A 20,517-nucleotide genomic window follows, 5' to 3' on the forward strand; every position below is an offset into this window, starting at 1 on the left:
CTTCCCCTTGTTGAACAGTCAGTGGAGGCGGATTGGTGGGCGTGAAGCGGATGGGGGATCGCCGCTCCCTATTAACAGTTAGTTTATAGCCCCTGTAAAGGCGGACTGACTTTTCGGGCTTGAGGACCTGATGGTTAAAGCTTGGGTGCAGCATAAACAATAGCATGGTTATTCTGGGCAGAATGGCCTATTTCTGCATTGTAAAGACTAATATTTGACAGGTCAGTGGTGAGCCTTCCCTCAGGATCAGGAGCCCTGAGGCTGGAAGTGCCCCCCGCCAAGAGCTGCCGACCTATTGAACGGCAGCACCACCAGGGAGGTGCGACACCCAAATGTAAGGCCTCAGATTGTTGCCGGATTCCGACCAGAGGTGGGTGATGGCGGGAGGGGAGAGGGGGTTGGCTGCAAGGGTAACCCGGATTCCACACCTGATGCTGGTTCAATACCAGCAGTGGTGGGATGAGACTGTCAAATGGGCATTAATTGCCCACTTAAAGGCCTCCACCATGGATTTAAACAGGGTTGGGGGCAGGAGTCCTGCTGATTAAATATGAAATGAATGAAGATCGCTTACTGTCGCAAGTAGGCTTCAAATGACGTTACTGTGAAAAGCCCCTAGTCGCCACATTCAGGCGCCCGTTCGTGGAGGCTGGTACAGGAATTGAACCCACGCTGCTGGCATTGTTCTGCTTTACAAGCCAGCTGTTTAGCCCACTGTGCAAATGTCACCCTGCCACCAAACCCGACTCAGGAGGGGGGGGAGGCACAAAATTCCGCCCTCCCGTGATGTAAGGAGCTACAGATACACACAATTGGGTACAATGTCTGTACAGAGATCACGGGCAATCAGTTTCTAAGCCAGATCACATATTGTTCGCAACGCGAGATTATGCTATCTGTAACTAACCATAATAATATACACTGCACGCCTGGCTAACCCCAAACACCAGCCTGCTTGTCTAGGGGCCACGGACTAGAGTGGGAGCTATTCGGTACTTCTCGATAGTTGGGTGGCAAGATCTGGAGCAAAGTTCGTCAAGACAATGTCAGATGAAGCTCAAAAGGTAGGAAAACGGTGAAAATTGTGATGCAATTTGGGTTTGGGACAGGCTTTGTCTTTCCCTGCCCATTGTTTTCACATATTTGCATGACATCTGGATTCAGCTGCCCAGACTGGACAGCAACGAGTCATTTATGTTGAGCATGAGAACGTGAGACTTATAAACGGCTGGTGTCTGATTCCATGTCTAAGAACCCATTCTTGGCATATCAGCAATATACTGATACAAAATTTATCGTCTGAGCAAGTCCTTGGATTGAAGTGTGAGTCGCTTCACATTTCACTCCATAGAATAGAATCCTGCCTGTGCAGAAGTAGGCCATTCGGCCCATCAAGTCTGCACCGAAGAGCACTCCACCGAGACCCACTCCCATGCCCATTCCTGTAAATCTGTAACTCCACCTAACCTGCACATCTTCGGACAATGGGAGGAAACTGGAGCACTCGGAGGAAACTCGCGCAGACACGGTGAGAACGTGCAAACTCCTCAAAGTTGGTGACCTAAAGCTGGAATTGAACCTGGGTACCTGGCACTCTGAGACAGCAGTGCTAACCAATTTTAGTTCCAGGGTCCTCATACCAGTGTCGAGCTGCCGTCTGGTTGGGGAACACCGAAGTAGCCCAGAGGGATCCTGGAGAAGATTTACAAGGAGGCAGAAGTGTTCAGTTGCTCTGTGCCTGATTGCATGAGTCCGGTAACTGATCTAAGCTCATTGTGCTTGATTGCTTAAGCCTTGGTATTGACTCAGCGCAAAGTAAACTGGCGCCACAAAAGCTACTAGAAGCTGAGCTGTAAACATGAGGACTGGCATTTTGTGATTGCAAAGATATTTTACAACTCTTGCACATGAACTTGAGAAACTAGTGTCATCTCTGCATTGCTCTGAGATTTATAATATATACAACAGAGGTGACCAATTAAGAAGCTGCCTCTTGGAGCTCTATCTAATTAAGGGTGGCGGGTGGGTTTTGTATTCAGGGGGGCATTGGGAGCACCAAAGGCTTGTGGGCAGCTGACATCTGAAGTGGGTGCTGCCATAATAGGTAGCGGACTGTGAGTGGGCCTCACTGTGAGATACCTTCTTAAGACATAGCTGCCGGCCGACATTGTGGAGGGAGGGGGGAGCCATCTCCACAGGGTTGCCTGTGGATGTAGCTGTGGCACTTTGACACCGATGACGTCAGGTTGGGGGCCATGGAATTGAAGGAGGCATCTGTCGTGTATGGAAAATTGAATTGTTCATTTTGTTGAGTTGCGATTACCATACAACAGCACGGAAGCACAAGTGGATAGCACTGTAGCTTCACAGCACCAGGGTCCCAGGTTCGATTCCCCGCTTCGTCACTGTCTGTGCGGAGTCTGCACGTTCTCCCCGTGTCTGCGTGGGTTTCCTCCGGGTGCTCCGGTTTCCTCCCACAGTCCAAAGACGTGCAGGTTAGGTGCATTGGCCATGATAAATTGCCCTTAGTGACCAAAGGGTTTGGGGGGGTTATTGGGTTGCGGGGATATGGTGGAAGTGAGGGCTTGGGTGGGTCAGTGCGGACTCGATGGGCCGAGTGGCCTCCTTCTGCACTGTATTCTCTATACACACATGTACCAGCAGAGGGAGTCTGCTAGGAAGAGATAATAAAGGATCCACATTTAACAGCTTGCAAAGTTTTAATTCTAAATGTCCCTGGCTGAATATCCATTTCTGTCCAAGGAACGGTGACAAGATGATAAAAAATAGGAAACATAGCTTTCAGACCTGAAACCTTTGCACAAAATGCACAATGCAATTTTCAACACACTACACCACTCCGCGCTTGGATGTTGCCTCACTGAAAATAGGTAAATAGGTTGGAGGCAGGAGGATACAGACCAATACACTGGACATTAGTGCAAAATTGTTTGCACCCTTCGGCTGAGTTCACCACTTTCACAAATGTAAACCCAGATCATTTTCTTGTCTTTTTCTCATCACCCCCCCAGTGGTGGTCCTGAACATTGCGGACAGCAGAACCAAGGAACTGTTGGCCAGTTACCGTGTGCCTGTCACCTACCTGCAGATGTTTCATCATTACCACATTGAGCTGATACAGGTAGGTGGATGTGAAAAATCCCCTCTGCGTTATTCGAGGAAGAACAATGACGCCCTCCCCGGTGTTCTGGTCAATGAAAATCTAGCCACTCACCTCATAGTAGTTTGAGGGAGCTTACTGTGCACAAGTTGGCTCAAACATTTCTTACATTTGAACAGTTAACACTTCTAAAGTGAATGCAAAATGCTTTGGGGTGACTTGCGGATATAAAAGGCATTATTTAAATTCAAGATCTTTTATCCTGCTCTTTCAATGGGAGTAATAGTTTGATTTTTAAAAAAATTTTGTCTTTAGACTAGCCAATTATTTTTTTCCAATTAAGGGACAATTTAGCCAGGCCAATCCACCGACCAAATCTTTCTGGGCTGTGGGGCAAGACTCACGGAAACACGGGGAGAACATGCAAACTCCACACAGTGACCCCAGGCCGGAATTGAACCAGGGTCCCTGGCACTGTGAGGCGGCAGTGCTAACCACTCTGCCATCCTTCGCCTTTTCAGCTGCTTTGGCTGCACACTCTGGAACTTTCTTCCTAAACCTTGGCGCCCTAAGTCCCTCCAGGGAGCAGAGAGAGGATGCAATGCTCCCCTTAACCTCTCCACTGCTCCTCGCCGGTATGCACTTCCCCCTTGTGAAAACCTTTGGGATGTTGGCAAAGTTAACAAGTTGTTATGCAAGTTGTTTCTTTAATGTGAGACTACCTTTCAGATAAGGATCTCTCTGCGGATTCCTGAAGTGTGCTCGAATTTATATTTGCAGAAAGGCTTTAGAAATAATCTGAGAAATTGCCTTTTCTAAAATGGTTGAAGAGACTCAATACTGATTTATAATTACTGTTAAGGATAGGGGAGAAACATTCAGACTGCACTTATTTATTCTTACTGCCTGTCTGCAAGCAAATGTTCGGAATTAGTTTTTAAAAATTGGCAGAGGCATGTTTTCCCCACCCCTCAGTTTGTGACTTAATTCATTCATAATCCACAGCAAACTTGAGTTAGGATTAACTCGGAGGGTTAGTTTATTTTTCACATTCAACACCCAGTCAAGGGGTGTTAGCAACTCCATCAAATGCACACAAACACAGAATCAGTAAAGTGGGGGGGGGGTTGTGGGGGGAATAGAGAAAAGGAGTTTTACAAGAAACCGCAGAAATGAAAAAATGAAAATGAAAATCGCTTATTGTCACAAGTAGGCTTCAAATGAAGTTACTGTGAAAAGCCCCTAGTCGTCACATCCCGGCGCCTGTTCGGGGAGGCTGGTACGGGAATTGAACTGTGCTGCTGGCTTGTCTTGGTCTGCTTTCAAAGCCAGCTCTTTAGCCCTGTGCTAATATTAGTTCATGTGCGTTCCAGAGTCCAATGAGGAGTTTTTGCATGTAAGCATTCGAGGTCGGGAGTTGTAGGATTAGCTTTTTTCAGTAGGGGCTGATGCAGCAAGGTGAAGTAGGTACACGCAGACAGAGTCGGTTCTGTAGGTGATGGTATGAGTCAGGATAGATGGGTATGTTGTTCTGCCTGGGGAGTCTGTTTCTTTGTGGCTCACCAGTTGGATGTTAAAGCAGCAGGCTGGCTCTGAGGTCCAAAGATGCGATATTAAAACTGTCCAAAAGGACCGTGTCATGTGACACGGCCAATTACTGGTTAATTGCAGCTTAACAATGAGTTTCTCTGCTTTTGGCCAGAGTTCCATTGTTATTCCTTCGGAGAGAGATGCGGTGGTAGTTAGCATCTCTTCCAACATAATAAGTTTTGGTCTCCCTCTTTTCCCATAGTTCAGGATGCGGGAACCAGTTCAGCTGCACTTCCTCTGCTTACGTTGATTACAAAGGGTTTGTGAAAATCCAGAAGCTGAGAGAAGAAACTGTTTGTTCTTGACACCCCTTGGGTTTTACTCCCAGAAAAAGGGCAAACCCTGTGGTCAGGCGACTTGTGGCAGCCATCTTTTCTTTTGACCAGCAGAAAAGCCCAGTTAAAAAAAAATAGCAAAAAGGATAAAGTTTTTGACACACAATGGTGGGGTTCTTTTCAGGTCATGGGAACCCAACATTACATAGAATGTACAGCACAGAAACAGATCATGTGGCCCAATTAGTGTATGCCAGTGTTTATGCTCCATGCAAATCTCCACCCACCCCACCTCGTCTAATCCTAATAGTATATCCCCCTATTCCTTTCTCCCTCATCTGTTTGTCTAGCTGCCCCTTCAATTCATCTACGCTACTGACCTCAGCTATTCTTTGCAGAGGTGAGTATTAATGACAACAAGACGGTTTCCCCTTCACCTTTGGGGCTCATTCATCCCGCATTGTCGATAATACGAGGCTCTCCTTTTAGGACTCGCGGTGGGATTCATCCCTGTGTCCTAGGGTGTCTTGAAATTTCGTGTTGGTCTCTTTCTGCCTCCTCAGCCCCACCCTGGCGTCCCGTCTGGCGTTCGATTGTACATCACCATCGTTCGAAAAGGCTGCATCATCCCTCGTCAAGAAGACTTCGCATTCACCGGCTTTGAGGTGGGACCTGGAATGTGCGGGGACAAAAGATTTATTTGTTTTTGTTAAGGATGCGGGGAATTCTGACATGAATCAGGGGAGGGGAGGACTCCTGGGGTAACCTACGTTACTCCATTTGTCCGCAATAACCCGACCTTACTCACAGATGCAATGACACTAAACACATATTTAGAAATCCGAACAGAGCATATGTCACTCAAAGGATATTAATATTAATGTATGCATTTAGGGAGGAGGCTGATTATTAAAACATGGCAGGTTCATGGAACCCTCTTCCCTGTTTCAGAGAAGGTATTATCTCATTTCAAATGCTGGGTTAATGGCTCCTGAAAATATAGCAGAGAGGGAAGAGTTTAAGATAGACATGTTCAGCCTTGTGTGTGTGTGTTCCCACAGTGTAATTTCAGCCCCTGCCTCTACCACCACCACCCCACCCCTCCACCCAGCTCCGGACCTATGCCTGATGACTTCTGTGCTGCCGTGGCAATCAAGGCATTCAAAGCATTGCAGATTCTGTCACAAAGTGCTCTCTCGGCTGAATAATAATAACAATAATCTTTATTAGTGTCACAAAAAGGTTTACATTAACTCTGCAATGAAATTACTGTGAAAATCCCCTCGCCGCCACATTCCGGCGCCTGTTCGGATACACGGAGGGAGAATTCGGAATGTCCAATTCACCCAACAAGCACGTCTTGCGGGACTTGTGGGAGGAAACCGGAGCACCCAGAGGAAACCCACGCAGACACGGGGAGAACGTGCAGACTCCGCACAGAGAGTGACCCAAGCCGGGAGTCGAACCTGAGACCCTGGAGCTGTGAAGCAACAGCGCCAACCACTGTGCTACCGTGCCGCCCAATGCTTAAGCTGGCCCGCGGTATCTTTTCTTTGCGCGGCAGACGGGGGATCCTCACGACGGCCGGCGGCCGACCGACCCCCCGTGGCTCTGCAACGCTTGCCATCGGCTTCAGGGGAGGACGGCCGAGGGGGATGGGGAAGGGAAGATTTGACCGTGGCCATTCCACCAACACAGCAACGGGGAAGCTGAGGATCGATTCCCAATGCCATTCCCAACCGGGTTCTGGTGGGAAAGAGTCTGGGCAGGAACACCGAAACGTCCCAATTAGAATGGCTGCACCATTGGCGGCCGGACCAGGCCCCGGTCCTTGGAGTTCCCTCCCTACACACACACACACACACACACACACACACACACATACACATACACCCCCCCCCCCACCCCCACCTCGCTTTTTAAGCTGCTGCTCAAAACCGAGCACTTTGACCAATCTTTTGATCACCTGAACCAAAACGATGTGGCTAATTATCATACTTTTACAACACTCCTCTGATGAAGGACGCTGGGGCATTTCGCTAACGGTGTTATATAAATATACATCATTGTTGTACGCGCACATGTCATCATACAGGCCTTTACACCTGAGGTGGATGGGATGGGAGGGGTCCCTCAAAATGGTGCTGGAATGGGGTGTGTGGGTAGTGAACTGCATTTCCACCCAGTTTAAACAGGCAGTATTTAGACGCAGGTTAGTCCAGACAGAGCGAGGTGCCTTGCTTATCATTTTGGGGCTTGATAACATCACAGGGGTTGTGCCACCCGGAAAGCTGGAGGGGTGGCTAGAAGAGGCCAAGTTCCGTTTTCCCTTTTTAAAAATTTACAGTATGAATTCCCGGTAGGCCTCAGCCTATAAGGATTCCTTGGGCCTTTCCCAGTTGCCTGCCCCCTGCCCCCTTTCCTTCAGCTCTTGCGCCTGAGTTAGCTCATCCCCCTGCCCATAACCACCATTAAGTTGGCACCATTTGTCCGGTTCCCCATGGCAACCCCTATTGTCCCAATTCCCACTCCCACTGCTGATGAAGCCACTCCTGTGAGTCTCCCCAGACAGACAGCCATTTAAAGGACCCGCAGGAATCAAGGTAGCCTCTGAACTCTGCACAGGAGTTCAATTCCCACACCTGCTCAGAACCGCTCCCATTTCAAACGTCCCTCAACTTAAAATTGGCGCCCATATGTGAGGGCTTCATAAAGGCGGTAGATTGATGGAGTTGTCATAGTGATTACCTCTAAGGGAAGGTCTTCAGTTCATCCCTCCATACCTTGAGGTTCTGCACTTTCCTCTTCAGTCGCCCCGAAGACCCTCCCATTTTCAACTTCAATGAGCAGTGTGACCAGGGAAAAGGCGACAGGAGGTGGATTCCCATTGCCTTCCTCATGTGTACTCAAAGGGAGCACCAGTCCTCTTCCCAAAGGATCCTCCTCCATCTGTAAGCAGCCGTTATCCCTCGGAATTCTCACTCCGCCATCACCACTCAAGGTTGAGTGTTCCATCATTGGCCATGGTCCGTAACCCTGAGCTTGGGAATCTTTCCCTGCATGGGCCTGCCGAGACTCACAAAGAGGACGGGATGACCACCCCACCCCCTGCTCCCCCCGCCTCGCCTTCCCACTCCCCCGAGGTCTCCCTGGAGACTGATGAAGTCGATGGCCTGAGAGGCAACTGGAAATCTAACAGAGAATGCCAAACACACACAATCAACTTTTCGTGATGAACCCACGGGGCTACGGAGTCTAGACGAGGTTTCAGGATCGATGGGGATATCGCAATAGCCGTGTAACTGGTACCAATCGGTTTCACGTTGCTTTCAGGTTCTGCTTCGAGCTGTGGAGAACCCATTGAAGGACCCCGTGGGCCCCCTCCTTGCGGTGGCCAGGATAGTGCCTGACTATGAATCCTACAAGTAAGCTTTTACATTGCGATAATCCATATTCACTTGGTGAAATCTGACTGCAGCATTCACAAATTGTTGGATGAAGACTCTGAAATGTGTTGTAGTGCTCATTTGATTGTAAAAGGCTCAAAATTGGGAGTGAAGGGTGTTTTGCATCAGATTACATAGGGTGTAGAGCACAGACAAAGTGCATTCTGCCCATCCAGCCCATACTAGTGCTCTACTCGAGCCTCTTCCCATAGTTCTGATATGAGTCGAGCATCGTAACCTTCTATTCCCTTCTCCCTCACTTGTTTCTCTGGTTTCCTCTTGAATGTTGGTACCATTCGCTTTAACCACTCAGTGTGGTAGCGAGTTCTACATTCTCTCTGGGTGGAAAGGTTTATTCTGAATTCCCCATTGGATTGCTTTCTGATTCTCTTATGTTGGTGGCCTTTAGATATGGTCTTCCTCCACAAGTGGAAACATTCTCTCTGTCTCCTCTCTATCAAAACCGTTCACAATTCTAGACACCTCTATTCGGTCCCCGTTACAGCCCCCGGCCTGCCAACCCTTTCCTGATACGTTTACCCACACATTTCTGGGATCACCCTTGTACATCTTCTCTGCACCCTCTGCACTGCCTCTATATCCTAATTAGAATATGGGGCAGATTCTTCCCCCCACCCCCCCCCAATAGTGCGTTTGGCGGTGGAGTGGCAATCGGGCGGAAGGGTGACAAGTGGGGATGCTGCCACTTTCCCGCCTCTGCCCTGATTAAGTACACAGCGGGAATGCCCTCCCGCCCTGCCGCTAATTGAGGATCCTGAGTGGACAATCAATGCCCACTTGAGCACATCTCCATTGCAGCTGGCATCAACCCGTCAGCAAATGGGAGAAACAAAACCTGACCTGTTTGCTTACGGGCTCTCCAAGGTGGGGAGGGTACGGAGGTGGGGGGAGTAGTCATCGAATCATAGAATCATAGGATTTACAGTGCATAAAGAGGCCATTCGGCCCATCGGGTCTGCACCGGCCCTTGGAAAGAGCACCCTATTTAAGCTTAAGCCCACGCCTCCATCCAATCCTCGTAACACTGTACCCCCACCTAACCTTTTGGACACTAAGGGGAAATTTATCGTGGTCAATCCACTTACCCTGCACACCTTTGGACTGTGGGAGGAACCCCACGCAGACACGGGGAGAAAGTGCAAACTCCACACAGACAGTCACCCGAGGCCGGAATTAAACCTAGGACCCTGCCGCTGTGAGGCAGCCGTGCTAGCCCCTGTGCCGCCTGTGCATTCCTTTGTCAGAAGGTACTCACTGCCTGAGCGAGGGGTGGGGCTTTGGGAAGACGCCAGGGGGGGGGGGGGCTGCTGGGGGCTGCCCGAGCTGTCTCCACCCACTTCCTCCTCAACATTCCCCACCGCTTCCCACCATCACCCACCTGGGCCCCTCTTCGATCTGAGGCCTGGCTAGGTGCGTACAGTAAGAGCTGCCAGCTTCTGATTGGCCAGCAACACTCAATGGGCGGGACTTCCACCCCCAGGATACTTGACCCTGGGGGAAGACCCACTGTTGACCAGAACCGTGTGTGGTCTGACCAAGATTCGATACTACTTTAACAAAACTTCATGACTTTCCAATTCTATTCCACTGGATATAAAACCGAATGCTTGGGTTTGTCTTTATTCCCTGACTTTGCTCCCCTGTGGTGCAACTTTTAGTGATTGATACATTTGTGCTCTGAGATTCTTCTGTCCCTCTTCCCCATCGAGACTCACACCTTTGACTGCCACTCACCCATCGGCACTTACAGCTAGAGGCCAGCACCACTTTTGAGTTCTCAGAATCGTTCTGTCTGCAGTTTTAACTAACTGGCAGTGGTTGTCATGGTGTCTGAGTACATTATAGCCACATGGACGCTAATATTTCCAATCATTGCCATGGAGATGGTGACACTATAATCGGGACATGACTTTGACGGTTTCTACCAGTTGGTTAAAGGATTCACTTTAATAATTTACCAGCATCAATTAGCCTATCTCTATCTCTCTATATCTACCTCTCTCTCTGTTTTCCTCCCTCTGCCTCTCCCTCTGTTTCTCTCTCAATCGTCCTCTGTACCTCTTTCTCTCTCTCTGTCTGTCTCTCCTTCCATTCCTCTTTCTGTCTCTCTCTGTCTCCCTCTGTTTTCTCACTCTCTCTGAATCGCCCTCTGTATCTCTCTCTCTCTGTCTGTCTCTCCTTCCATTCCTCTTTCTCTCTCTGTCCGTCTCCCTCTGTTTCTCTCTCTCTGAATCACCCTCTGTATCTCTCTCTCTCTCTGTCTCTCTTTTTGTTCCTTTTCCCCCCTCTCTCTATATCCCTCGGCCTTGATAATGGGGCTGAAATTGGGAAACCAGCCATGAGGTGAACACCAGGCAAGGATCAATCCCGAGTGCTTTGTTAGTCTTCACACCTTTGATGAGGGCCTTAGCCCTTCACCTCCGCTTTGCAATTAAAATCAATGAGCCCACCTTGCGAAGCACCGTTATATTATTCATGACGTCTGCCTGTGGATTGACGTGCATTAGTTCAGAAAACTAGTTGAGGGGCCAGGGCCCCATCAAAGGCGAGTGGACCGATGGAAACTGTGGAGCCGATCAATAAGTAATGGAGGCACAGCTTGGCATTCACTGGCCCGAATTTAAGCCCAGGTGGCAGAAGAGCCAAGCTCCTTCCGCACAAGGAGTGAATGAAAGTTGGGGGGGTGGGTGAGTTAATGAGGGTCAATGTCTGGGAGTAGTGAACTGGATGGCAAAGTGTGAGCCACACAGGTGGACCTGACCGAATGGATACCAATGGTGGGTTATTTAATGAAAAAGATATGATCGACATTACAGATATTAATATACGTGTGTATTTTTCAACAGAGATGCAATATTGATGAAGACTCCCTGGTTGGCCGGCATTAGTACCACCACAATAAAGTACCCGAGCCTACACCGGTCCCTTTTTGATGTTCTTCATCACACCAGCCAAGGTCACCCACAGGTAGGACTGGTGCCCAGGTGCCGCAGTGGGCTTGGGACTGTTGAGATGTGAAGGGCCCTGACCTTTCCAAGCCGCTCTATCGCTGCCAGAGAATCCGAGGTTCCGCAGGGAGCACAACGGAAATGCTACGCCAGTATCTTGGTTTCACTTTGATTGCTGGCTTACTCTCTTTCCCTCTTTCGTGGAAACAACTGGACCCCAAGCCCCGAAATTCCCTCCCTAAACCTCTCCATCTTTCTACGTCCCTATCCCTGTCTTTACGACACTCCTTAAAACTTTCCACTTTGACCAGGCTTTTAGTCATCTGTCCCAGTATCTCCTTATGCTTGGCTTGGGGTCAGAATTTTGTCTTCTAAAACTACATACTACAACTACAACTAGTGTTTTACTACATTAATGTCCCTATAAATAATACACATTGTTGTTGGCAAGTGATTCTCTGCAGAGATTGGCCAGCTCTTGAAGTGTTGAAAGAGAAAAAGGAGTAATTTCTCAAGGGCTTTGGAATTATTTACACTCTCACCTAATCGAATCCTTGGGCTGCGCCACGGTCAGCTGACTTGTGTTAGCCTATTGCAGAGGAATTGAAGGAGCCAATCAGAATTGAGCTAGTAGAGGGCCACAAGTGGTACAGTGGTTAGCACTGCTGCCTACAGCGTTGAGGACCCGGGTTCGAATCCCGGCCCTGGGTCACTGTCCGTGTGGAGTTTAAAAAAATAAATTTAGAGTACCCAATTCAATTAAGGGCCGATTTAGCGTGGCCAATCCACCTGCCCTGCACATCTTTGGGTTGTGGGGGCGAAACCCACGCAAACACGGGGAGAATGTGCAAACTCCACACGGACAGTGACCCAGAGCAGGGATCGAACCTGGGACCTCGGCGCCGTGAGGCTGCAGTGCTAACCACTGCACCACCGTGCTGCCCTATCCGTGTGGAGTTTGCACATTCACCCCGTGTCTGCATGGGTTTCATCGCACAACCCAAAGATGTGCAGGATAGGTGGATTGGCCAGGCTAAATTGCCCCTTAATCAGAAAAAAATAATTGGGTACTCTAAAATTTAAAGCAAAGGAATTGAGCGAGTAGGAGTTGGATGTTGACAGGTGGGTTTCACACTGTGGAGACGGTACCTGCACTAAAAGTACAATATGGGCTTTTAACGTCATAATCCAGGGCTGAATTCTCTTAACCCGCCTGTGACGGGTTTGGTGACAGATGGGTGCGATCAATCTAGCGGGAGAAAACTAACCGCCCAACTCCCACGCTCGCTGCTAATGGAGGCTGGACATCCCCGGGTTGTAGTCCGTGATTGTCTCCGGCCTCTGTGGGAATGTGCTCCCCCTACTGGGTGACCATCCCTTCTTCACGGTACCCGGGCAATCCAACACACCCCACTGCAGATCCAGAATTAGCCTCCAGCTGAGGACGTGGTCTCCATCCTCGCCCGCCCAGTGTGGTCACCGATTGCGTGGGGTCAGATCCACTGGAGAGGAAGATCTGAAATTTTTAATATTACCATTTGCATAGTACGTAATGCGGCTCCCGCGGCTCACACAACGGAGCCCGTGATAAGTGTCCCTCACAAGCAGGGAGATGGCTGACTGGTGAATCTGATTTTGGTGCTTTCGGTTGAGGGAACAACGTTTGACCAGGGTGGCAAGGTGGCACAGTGGTTAGCACCGCTGCCTGAAAGCCCCAGGGACCCGGGTTCAATTCCAGCCTCGGGTGACTGTGCGGAGTCTGCGCGTCCTCCCCGTGTGTGCGTGGGTTTCCTCCGGGTGCTCCGGTTTCCTCCCACAGTCCAAAGATGGATTGGCCACACTAAATTTCCCCTTAGCGTCCAAAGGATGTGTGGGTTAGGTTACGGGGTTAGGTGGGGGAGTGGGCTGAGGTAGATCGTTCTTTCGGGGGGGGGGGGGGGGTTGGTGCAGACGGGCCTCCTTCTGTGCTGTAGGGTTTCTATGATTCTTGCAGACTGGGCCCAACTGAGATCATCAGCGGGATCTTCCGCTTCCCCGGCAGTGCACCCACGTTCACCGGGTTCCCCGACAGCGTGGGGGTGGCCGCAATGGGAAATCCCATTGGCCGGCCGCGGGACCGGAGAATCCCGCCCCATAACTTGTGACAGCAGAGTCTCGCCACGAGAGCTCGGGCTGAGGTCAGCCAACTCAGGCACTCCTTCTTACCTACTGCTGTGTCTGCTTGACTCAGCAGGGAGACCCCTAAACTGTCGACCTTGTGTGATGGCCGGCGAGGTTCATTAACCCTTCAACACGGGGACTCGATGGGCGTTTGGTTGTTCGGGGTGCGGGGCGAGGGCGAGGGAAGGAAGACAGTATTCCAGCCACAGCCAAAACTGGTTGGGGTGCCTAATGGTAGCATTCCAGGGAGATGTAGTTCCCTGCTCACCCGTCACTTCCAGTTACTACAAGAGACTTGAGCAGGCAGGAAACAGGAGGGAAAAGCCAAGGGACACACGGCAACAAATTATTCATTAAAAAAACAACCTTTATGCTCAGAAATGGATCTTGGTTTTTACAGCCAGGGCTAGCCGGTATTTATGCTGTTTTGAAATACACACATTGCTCGAGAGGTCAATGGTAATTATTGTTAGGGCAAGATTGATTTCTGCCTTACTCGTGCTTTTTCAGCCGACTTGTCGAGTTGACGTGCGATTTGTTTTCTGGAAAGGATTTCATGAATATTCCGCTCACCGTCTCAGGTTTACACATTTCTTAATGGGATTGCATTCCGGAAAAGCCGCAAAACAGGAGAGCTGATCCTGCTCAGTATGTCCATGGGCCGGATTCTCCCGTCTCCCAGCCGCGTGGTTCTCGGAGGCGTGCCGTTGGCTGGAGGCGGGATTCTCTCGACCCGCCGTGTCAATGGCAGCTCAGCCGCGCCGCTGGGAAACTCGAGGCTGAGCTGCCGGAGGGAAACGGGAATCCCAACGGCCGGAGAATTCCGGCCAATCCTTCTGGACTATCGCTACATCACTTCCCCGCGCTACCGTAAATCATCATTGCGTTCCTGCTTAAAGCACATCTCACGTAAAGAGGGCCACAGGATGTTTGGTGGCGGAGGTGGTAAAATGTCCTGTTGGTGCGGTTAGCGGTGAGGCAGTCATGTCTGCAACAACATAATCTACCACCCTGAGTTTACAACGATCCAGTTTCATTGGGAATATCAAAAGTAATCTTTATTGTCACAAGTAGGCTTACATTAACACTGCAATGAAGTTACTGTGAAAATCCCCTAGTCGCCACATTCCGGCGCCTGTTCGGGTACACAGAGGGAGAGTTCAGAATGTCCAATTCACCTAACAGCACGTCTTTCGGGACTTGTGGGAGGAAACCGGAGCACCCGGAGGAAACCCACGCAGACACGGGGAGAACGTGCAGACTCCGCACAGAAAGTGACCCAAGCTGGGAATCGAACCTGGAATCCTGGCGCTGTGAAGCAACAGTGCTACCGTGCTGCTCTGAACAGGAGGAGGTCATTCAGCCCCTCGAGCTTGTTCCAACCGTACAATGAGACCCTGGCTTAACTCCACATAACCCCCGCTATGCCCCATATCCCTCAGTACCTTTGGTTAAAAAACTACTTATCAATCTCAGTTTTAAAATTAATAATTGACCGCACACCAACATAGGGGCAGAAGGAGGTCATTCAGCCCTTGAGGTAGATCATGGCTGATCTGTATCTGAGCTCCGTCTGCCCACAATGCCTGGCACAAGAAGGAAAGACTCACCGTTTGGTGCTGAAACCTGCAGAATCGAGTCCCTTTCCCAGAGCTGGCCGAGGTCCCGGTGTGTGAGTGAAATGAAGAGAAACATCAGCATTGCTTTAAAAGGAATTAATAATCTGAGACTCTTGAAAAGTCGCACAGCTCCCAGGTTGCGTTATAAAGGGTGATTGATGAGTTAGTGATGGTGGCTGTCGGTGGATAAGGGCTTTCCCCACAGAGTCTTTCACAGAGATTCTGATAAAGACCCGTTCACTAACAAAGTGACATTTATGATACTTTGGAGGGTAGATGCACAAATCTATCATCTGAATCAGTGCATTGAGTGAGTTAATCCTGCCCTGGGTGCAGTAAAAGGATAGCAGGCGAAGCCATAAAGAGACAATGCCGAGTAATCCCCATCCTGAGGTCAATTAGAGGGTATTTTCTGCGGAGATTGTAGCTCCTCTCCTCCAAAAGAAAACCCATCAAGAAAAGACGGGCTATCTACTTTAAAAGATGCGCCCGTACCTTGATGTGACGGAATTACTTTGCAGGTGTAACAGAGTGAATTAACCTCCTTTAGCTCCTCTTCATCCGATCTTCCTTAACCGTACGTCGTTCGAGCACTTTACTGTGTAATGTGCGCTCTCACCTGAGACCAGTAATAACAGTTTGATGGGCCGAATGGCCTGCCGCATAGATTTTCTGCGGTTTCTAGTTTCTATGGTTAACAAACTGAAACATTGGCTGCTCTTCCAGATAATTCAAGGTCTAGAATCCAGATGGATAGAGAGATGGATCATTATTTGATTGGAGAGTGAAAATCGTAGAATCCCTACAGAGCAGAAGGAGTTTGTTCCGCCCATCGAGTCTTCACCGACACTCCCGAAAGAGCACCCCGCCAAGGCCCACTCCCCTGCCCTATCCCCGTAGCCCCACCTAACCTTTGGACACCAAGGGGCAATTTATCATGGCCAATCCACCTAACCTGCACATCTTTGGACTGTGGGAGGTAACCGGAGCACCCGATGGATGCAAACACAAGGAGGATGTACAATCCCCACAAAGACAGTCGCCCGAGGCTGGAATCGAACCCGGGTCCATGGCGCTGTGAGGAAACAGCGCTAACCACTGTGCCACCTTGCCGGCCGGTGGCATGTAGCGAATTGTGACGACGATTTTGACTTGATTTGATTTATTGTCACATGTACCGAAGTACGGTGAAAAGTATTTTTCTGCGGCCGAGGGAACGTACACAGTGCGCACGTAGTAGACACAAGAATAATCAACAGAGAACATTGACAAATGGTACATCGACAAACAATGATTGGTTACAGTGCGGAACAAGGGGCCAAACAAAGCAAATACATGAGCAAATACAGCAAGTAATCATTATTCATAACATAGCTTTAGACAATGATTAAAATGAAAATAAAGTGTAGAATAATGGAAGGACTGCACAGTTCTGAATGCTTCAGTATGCGAGGTGTTTCCGGAATGTTCCGAGTTGGGGTTGGAATAGCTGTGGCTCATTTTTCCCATCTGCTTCGTGCATTCTGAGGTTCGATATGGGCTGTAATTAATGATACACCATCTTACCTTGCGTCAAATCAAAATTGTTCATATCTGTTCCCTCTATGGAGCGAAACATTTTTTTTGACAATGGAGTCTCTACGTAGAGAAGCTCCACCCTACTGATGTCCTAATTCAGGATTCTCTTAAGGTTAACGTGCAGGTTCAGTCGGCACTTAGGAAGGCAAATGCTGACTCCTGGGATAGCGGGGCTGATGAACGAGGAGAGATCGAATCGGTTCGGATTGTATTCGCTCGCGTTCAGAAGAATGAGGGGGGGATCTCATAGAAACCTATCAAATTCTAGCAGGAGCAGAGAGTGTAGCTGCAGGGAGGATGTTCTCGATAGTCAGATGTCTCGGTCCAGCGGTCACGGTCTAAAGATATGGGGCGGGGGGGAATCAGGCTATGGAGTTGGATGATCAGCCATGATCATAATGCATGGCGCAGCAGGCTCGAAGGGCCGAATGGCCTCCTCCTGCTCCTATTTTTGATGTTTCTGTGTTAAATTCGTTGACAGTGGTGAGCCGGAACAAAGAACAATGCAGCACAGGAACAGGCCCTTCAGCCCTCCAAGCCTGTACTGGCCATGATACCACCCTTGGCAAAAACCCTTAGGAACAAAGAACAATACAGCACAGGAAGATCCCAGTGCCAGCCAATGGTTACGCCAAAGTCTTTCAACATCTTTAAGGCAGAGCTCGATAGATTCTTGATGGGGAATGTGGGGTTGAGGTCCACAGTCAGATTGCACCGTGATGTTGTTGAATGGCGGAGCAGGCTCGAGGGGCCGAGTGGCCTCCTCCTGCCCCTAATGCGTGGATTCATATTTTGAAGCCCTCAGCTATAACCCCTTTCTGTGGGCTGTAGCCGACAGATTTTGGCTGGCCGCCCATCACTACTTGAGGCGAGAGGGCTTCTCGGGTGGTAAGCAGCAGCTTCGCATTGGGAGCGGGGTCCCCGAAGGCAAGGCTGATGGCAGTTTGATAAGAAAGATCAGCAGTGACAACCCTCAGCAGCTCCTCGGTGAATATATTGATTCTTTTATTTTTTGTCGTTGTTTGTTTTTCTCTAATTATCGTTACAGGATCGCACTTCAAATGAGAAGAATGAAATTCTGAGCTTTTAAAGGGACAATGGCTGTTTGGAAAACCATAGCATATATAGAATCATAGAATTTACAGTGCAGAAGGAGGCCATTCGGCCCATCGAGTCTGCACCGGCTCTTGGAAAGAGCACCCTACCCAAGCCCACACTTTTAACCTATCCCCATAACCCAGTAACCCCACCTAACCTTTTTGGACTCTAAGGGGCAATTTAGCACGGCCAATCTAGCCAACCTGCACACCTTTGGACTGTGGGAGGAAACCGGAGCACCCAGAGGGAACCCAGACTCCGCACAGTCAGTGACCCAAGCCGGGAATCGAACCTGGGACCCTGGAGCTGTGAAGCAACCACTGTGCTGCTGTGAAATGAAATGAAAATTGCTTATTGTCACAAATAGGCTTCAAATGAAGTTACTGTGAAAAGCCCCTAGTCGCCACATTCCAGCGCCCGTTCGGGGAGGCTGTTACGGGAATTGAACCGTGCTACTAGCCTGCCTCGGTCTGCTTTCAAAGCCAGCGATTTGAATCACTTTGCATTGGCCCCGATGTTATCTTAGAAAGATGTACAAGACTATAAATATGATGGTGAAGGTAAACGCAGAAAGCCATTTCAAATTAAACTTTGTGTGTGGAGCTGTTGCGTTTTGTGTCTTGGAGATGTGCAGAGATGACACCAGTCTGAGCAGGAGTTTTATTAAATTGGTTGCCATGTTTCCGACATGGAAAAAGTATTTCATTCTCTTGTGTAGTGCTAGAGGAAATCCAGGCGCTACTTAAATGCAAGTTCTTTGGTTGTTTCTTCTGATGATCGACGGATCTTCTTCATTTTTCTTCGTAGGTGTCTCACGCAGGCATCCCTCAGGAGCAACCAATCTGGGATTATTCCTTCTTGTTCCAGGGCCGGGACTGTGCTACCATCTTCACCGCAGGCGCTGCACTCGTGATCGAGTATTATTCCATCACCACTGGTATGTGCGCAGTTTCGCCCGGCATTGGCTGTGAGTGGCAAAGCTGCGTTTTCACAGACGCAGTTTGCAGCCTTAAATCTCAGCCGGGTCACATAGTGTTCAGTGAGCTTTGATCGTTAGGTTTAGGTCCCTGGGAAAGGGACATCAGCGATGCCTCGGTGCCTCCCTCTTGCTGCCCTATTACTGCCATTATGAAATCTGTACCTGAATCTGAGGCAGACTCGCTGGTGGTCCCTGTCCTTCACATGCCCCAGGGAGCAATGAGCCCAGTCGCTAGTTCAGCGTGGCAACAGTTTTGGATATCACACTGCTCTGATGTCACTGCGACATCATGATCAGGTGACATGATGATGCAAAGATTGAGTGATGCCATCGTGATGTCGTGCTTCTGTGAAGTCATCAGCTGGGCAGACTGAATCATGGGCCAGGTCACTGGAACTCTGAAATGCTGAGAAATATCTATTGCCGGCTACACTATTTTGTGTGGAAATTATTTTTTTTAGGGGGTGGTATGACAACGTTCCAGGAACATCGTGAGCACCCACAATTCACACTTGCCATGTCATTGGGGCATCACGTCATTGACACGTCAATGGAGCATGTCATCACTGTGACTTCACTGGAGTATGACATCGCCAAGACATCACCAGGGCATGATGTCAGAACGATATCGCTGGAGCATTACATCACGATGACACCACTGAACTATGATACCACGACGATATCACCATAGCATGACATCACAACGACATCATTGAACTATGGCACCATGATGATGTCACCATTGCATGACATCACATTGACATCATTGAACTATGGCACCACAATGATGTCACCATAGCATGACATCACAATGACATCATTGAACTATGGCTCCACAATGATGTCACCATAGCATGACATCACTGTGATCTTACCATGTAACAGGGGAATCTCACACAAATACTATTTTGTTTGTGTGCACAATACCACTTCTGCATAAACCCAGGGGCTGTGCTATTTTACCTAACCTATTTATTTGGGCAGCAAAATTATTGTATTAAAATGGAACAAACCCGCAGCCCATATTATCAGGGCAGACTCATAAGGCTCCCAACTGTGCGCGTCTTGTCACCCCAGTGTGAGGGTGCCAGGTTTAGGAATGTAAGTGGCTAGAGCTGCCTCACAGTTTCCCAAAATTTAAACTTCCACCAGATTAAAGCTGATTTTTCTGTAGCATATTCCCGGTTTGAGGAGATTAGTGAAGAGTTGATTGGTCTGTGTGAGTCACTCACTTCATAGACGCTCTTAGACAGAAGCCATTAGCCCAGAGACTGAACCATTTTCATTCCCCAGGTAATGAAGTTAGCATCACAGAGTAATCGTTTGTGTGTCTGTGTCTATGTGTGTGTATGTGTATCTGTATATGTATGTGTGTGTGTGTGTATGTGCATGCGTGTAGTGTGTTTGTGTGTGTGTCCGTAAATGTGTCTGCGTGTGTTTGTGTGTATGTGTATGTTTGTGTCTGCATGTGTGTGTGTCTGTGTGTATCTGCCTGTGTCTGTATGTCTGTATGTGTGTGTCTGTATGTGTGTGTCTGTATGTGTGTCTTTGTGTCTGCATGTGGGTGTGTCTGTGTGTGTGTTTGTGTGTGTGTTTGTGTGTGTATGTGGGTGTGTCTGTGCGTGTTTGTGTGCCTGCATGTGTGTGTGTCTGCATGTGGGTGGGTGGGTGTGTCTGTGTGT

General features: G+C 49.1%; 1 protein-coding gene across 4 annotated transcripts in view; it reads left to right on the plus strand.

Moving 5' to 3' along the window:
- The window catches only part of ccdc33 (coiled-coil domain containing 33), a 328,273-nt gene that overhangs the window by 144,348 nt on the left and 163,408 nt on the right, over window positions 1–20,517 (plus strand). For all 4 annotated transcript variants that reach the window (XM_072492806.1, XM_072492803.1, XM_072492804.1 and 1 more), the window contains exons 6-10: window positions 3,033–3,142; window positions 5,550–5,651; window positions 8,320–8,411; window positions 11,300–11,420; window positions 18,664–18,793. In XM_072492806.1, the coding sequence (XP_072348907.1) occupies window positions 3,033–3,142; window positions 5,550–5,651; window positions 8,320–8,411; window positions 11,300–11,420; window positions 18,664–18,793 (555 nt within the window). The remainder of the gene's footprint in view (window positions 1–3,032; window positions 3,143–5,549; window positions 5,652–8,319; window positions 8,412–11,299; window positions 11,421–18,663; window positions 18,794–20,517) is intronic.

Source organism: Scyliorhinus torazame, chromosome 30, assembly GCF_047496885.1.
Source record: "Scyliorhinus torazame isolate Kashiwa2021f chromosome 30, sScyTor2.1, whole genome shotgun sequence".
In the NCBI taxonomy this organism is placed as follows: domain Eukaryota; kingdom Metazoa; phylum Chordata; class Chondrichthyes; order Carcharhiniformes; family Scyliorhinidae; genus Scyliorhinus; species Scyliorhinus torazame.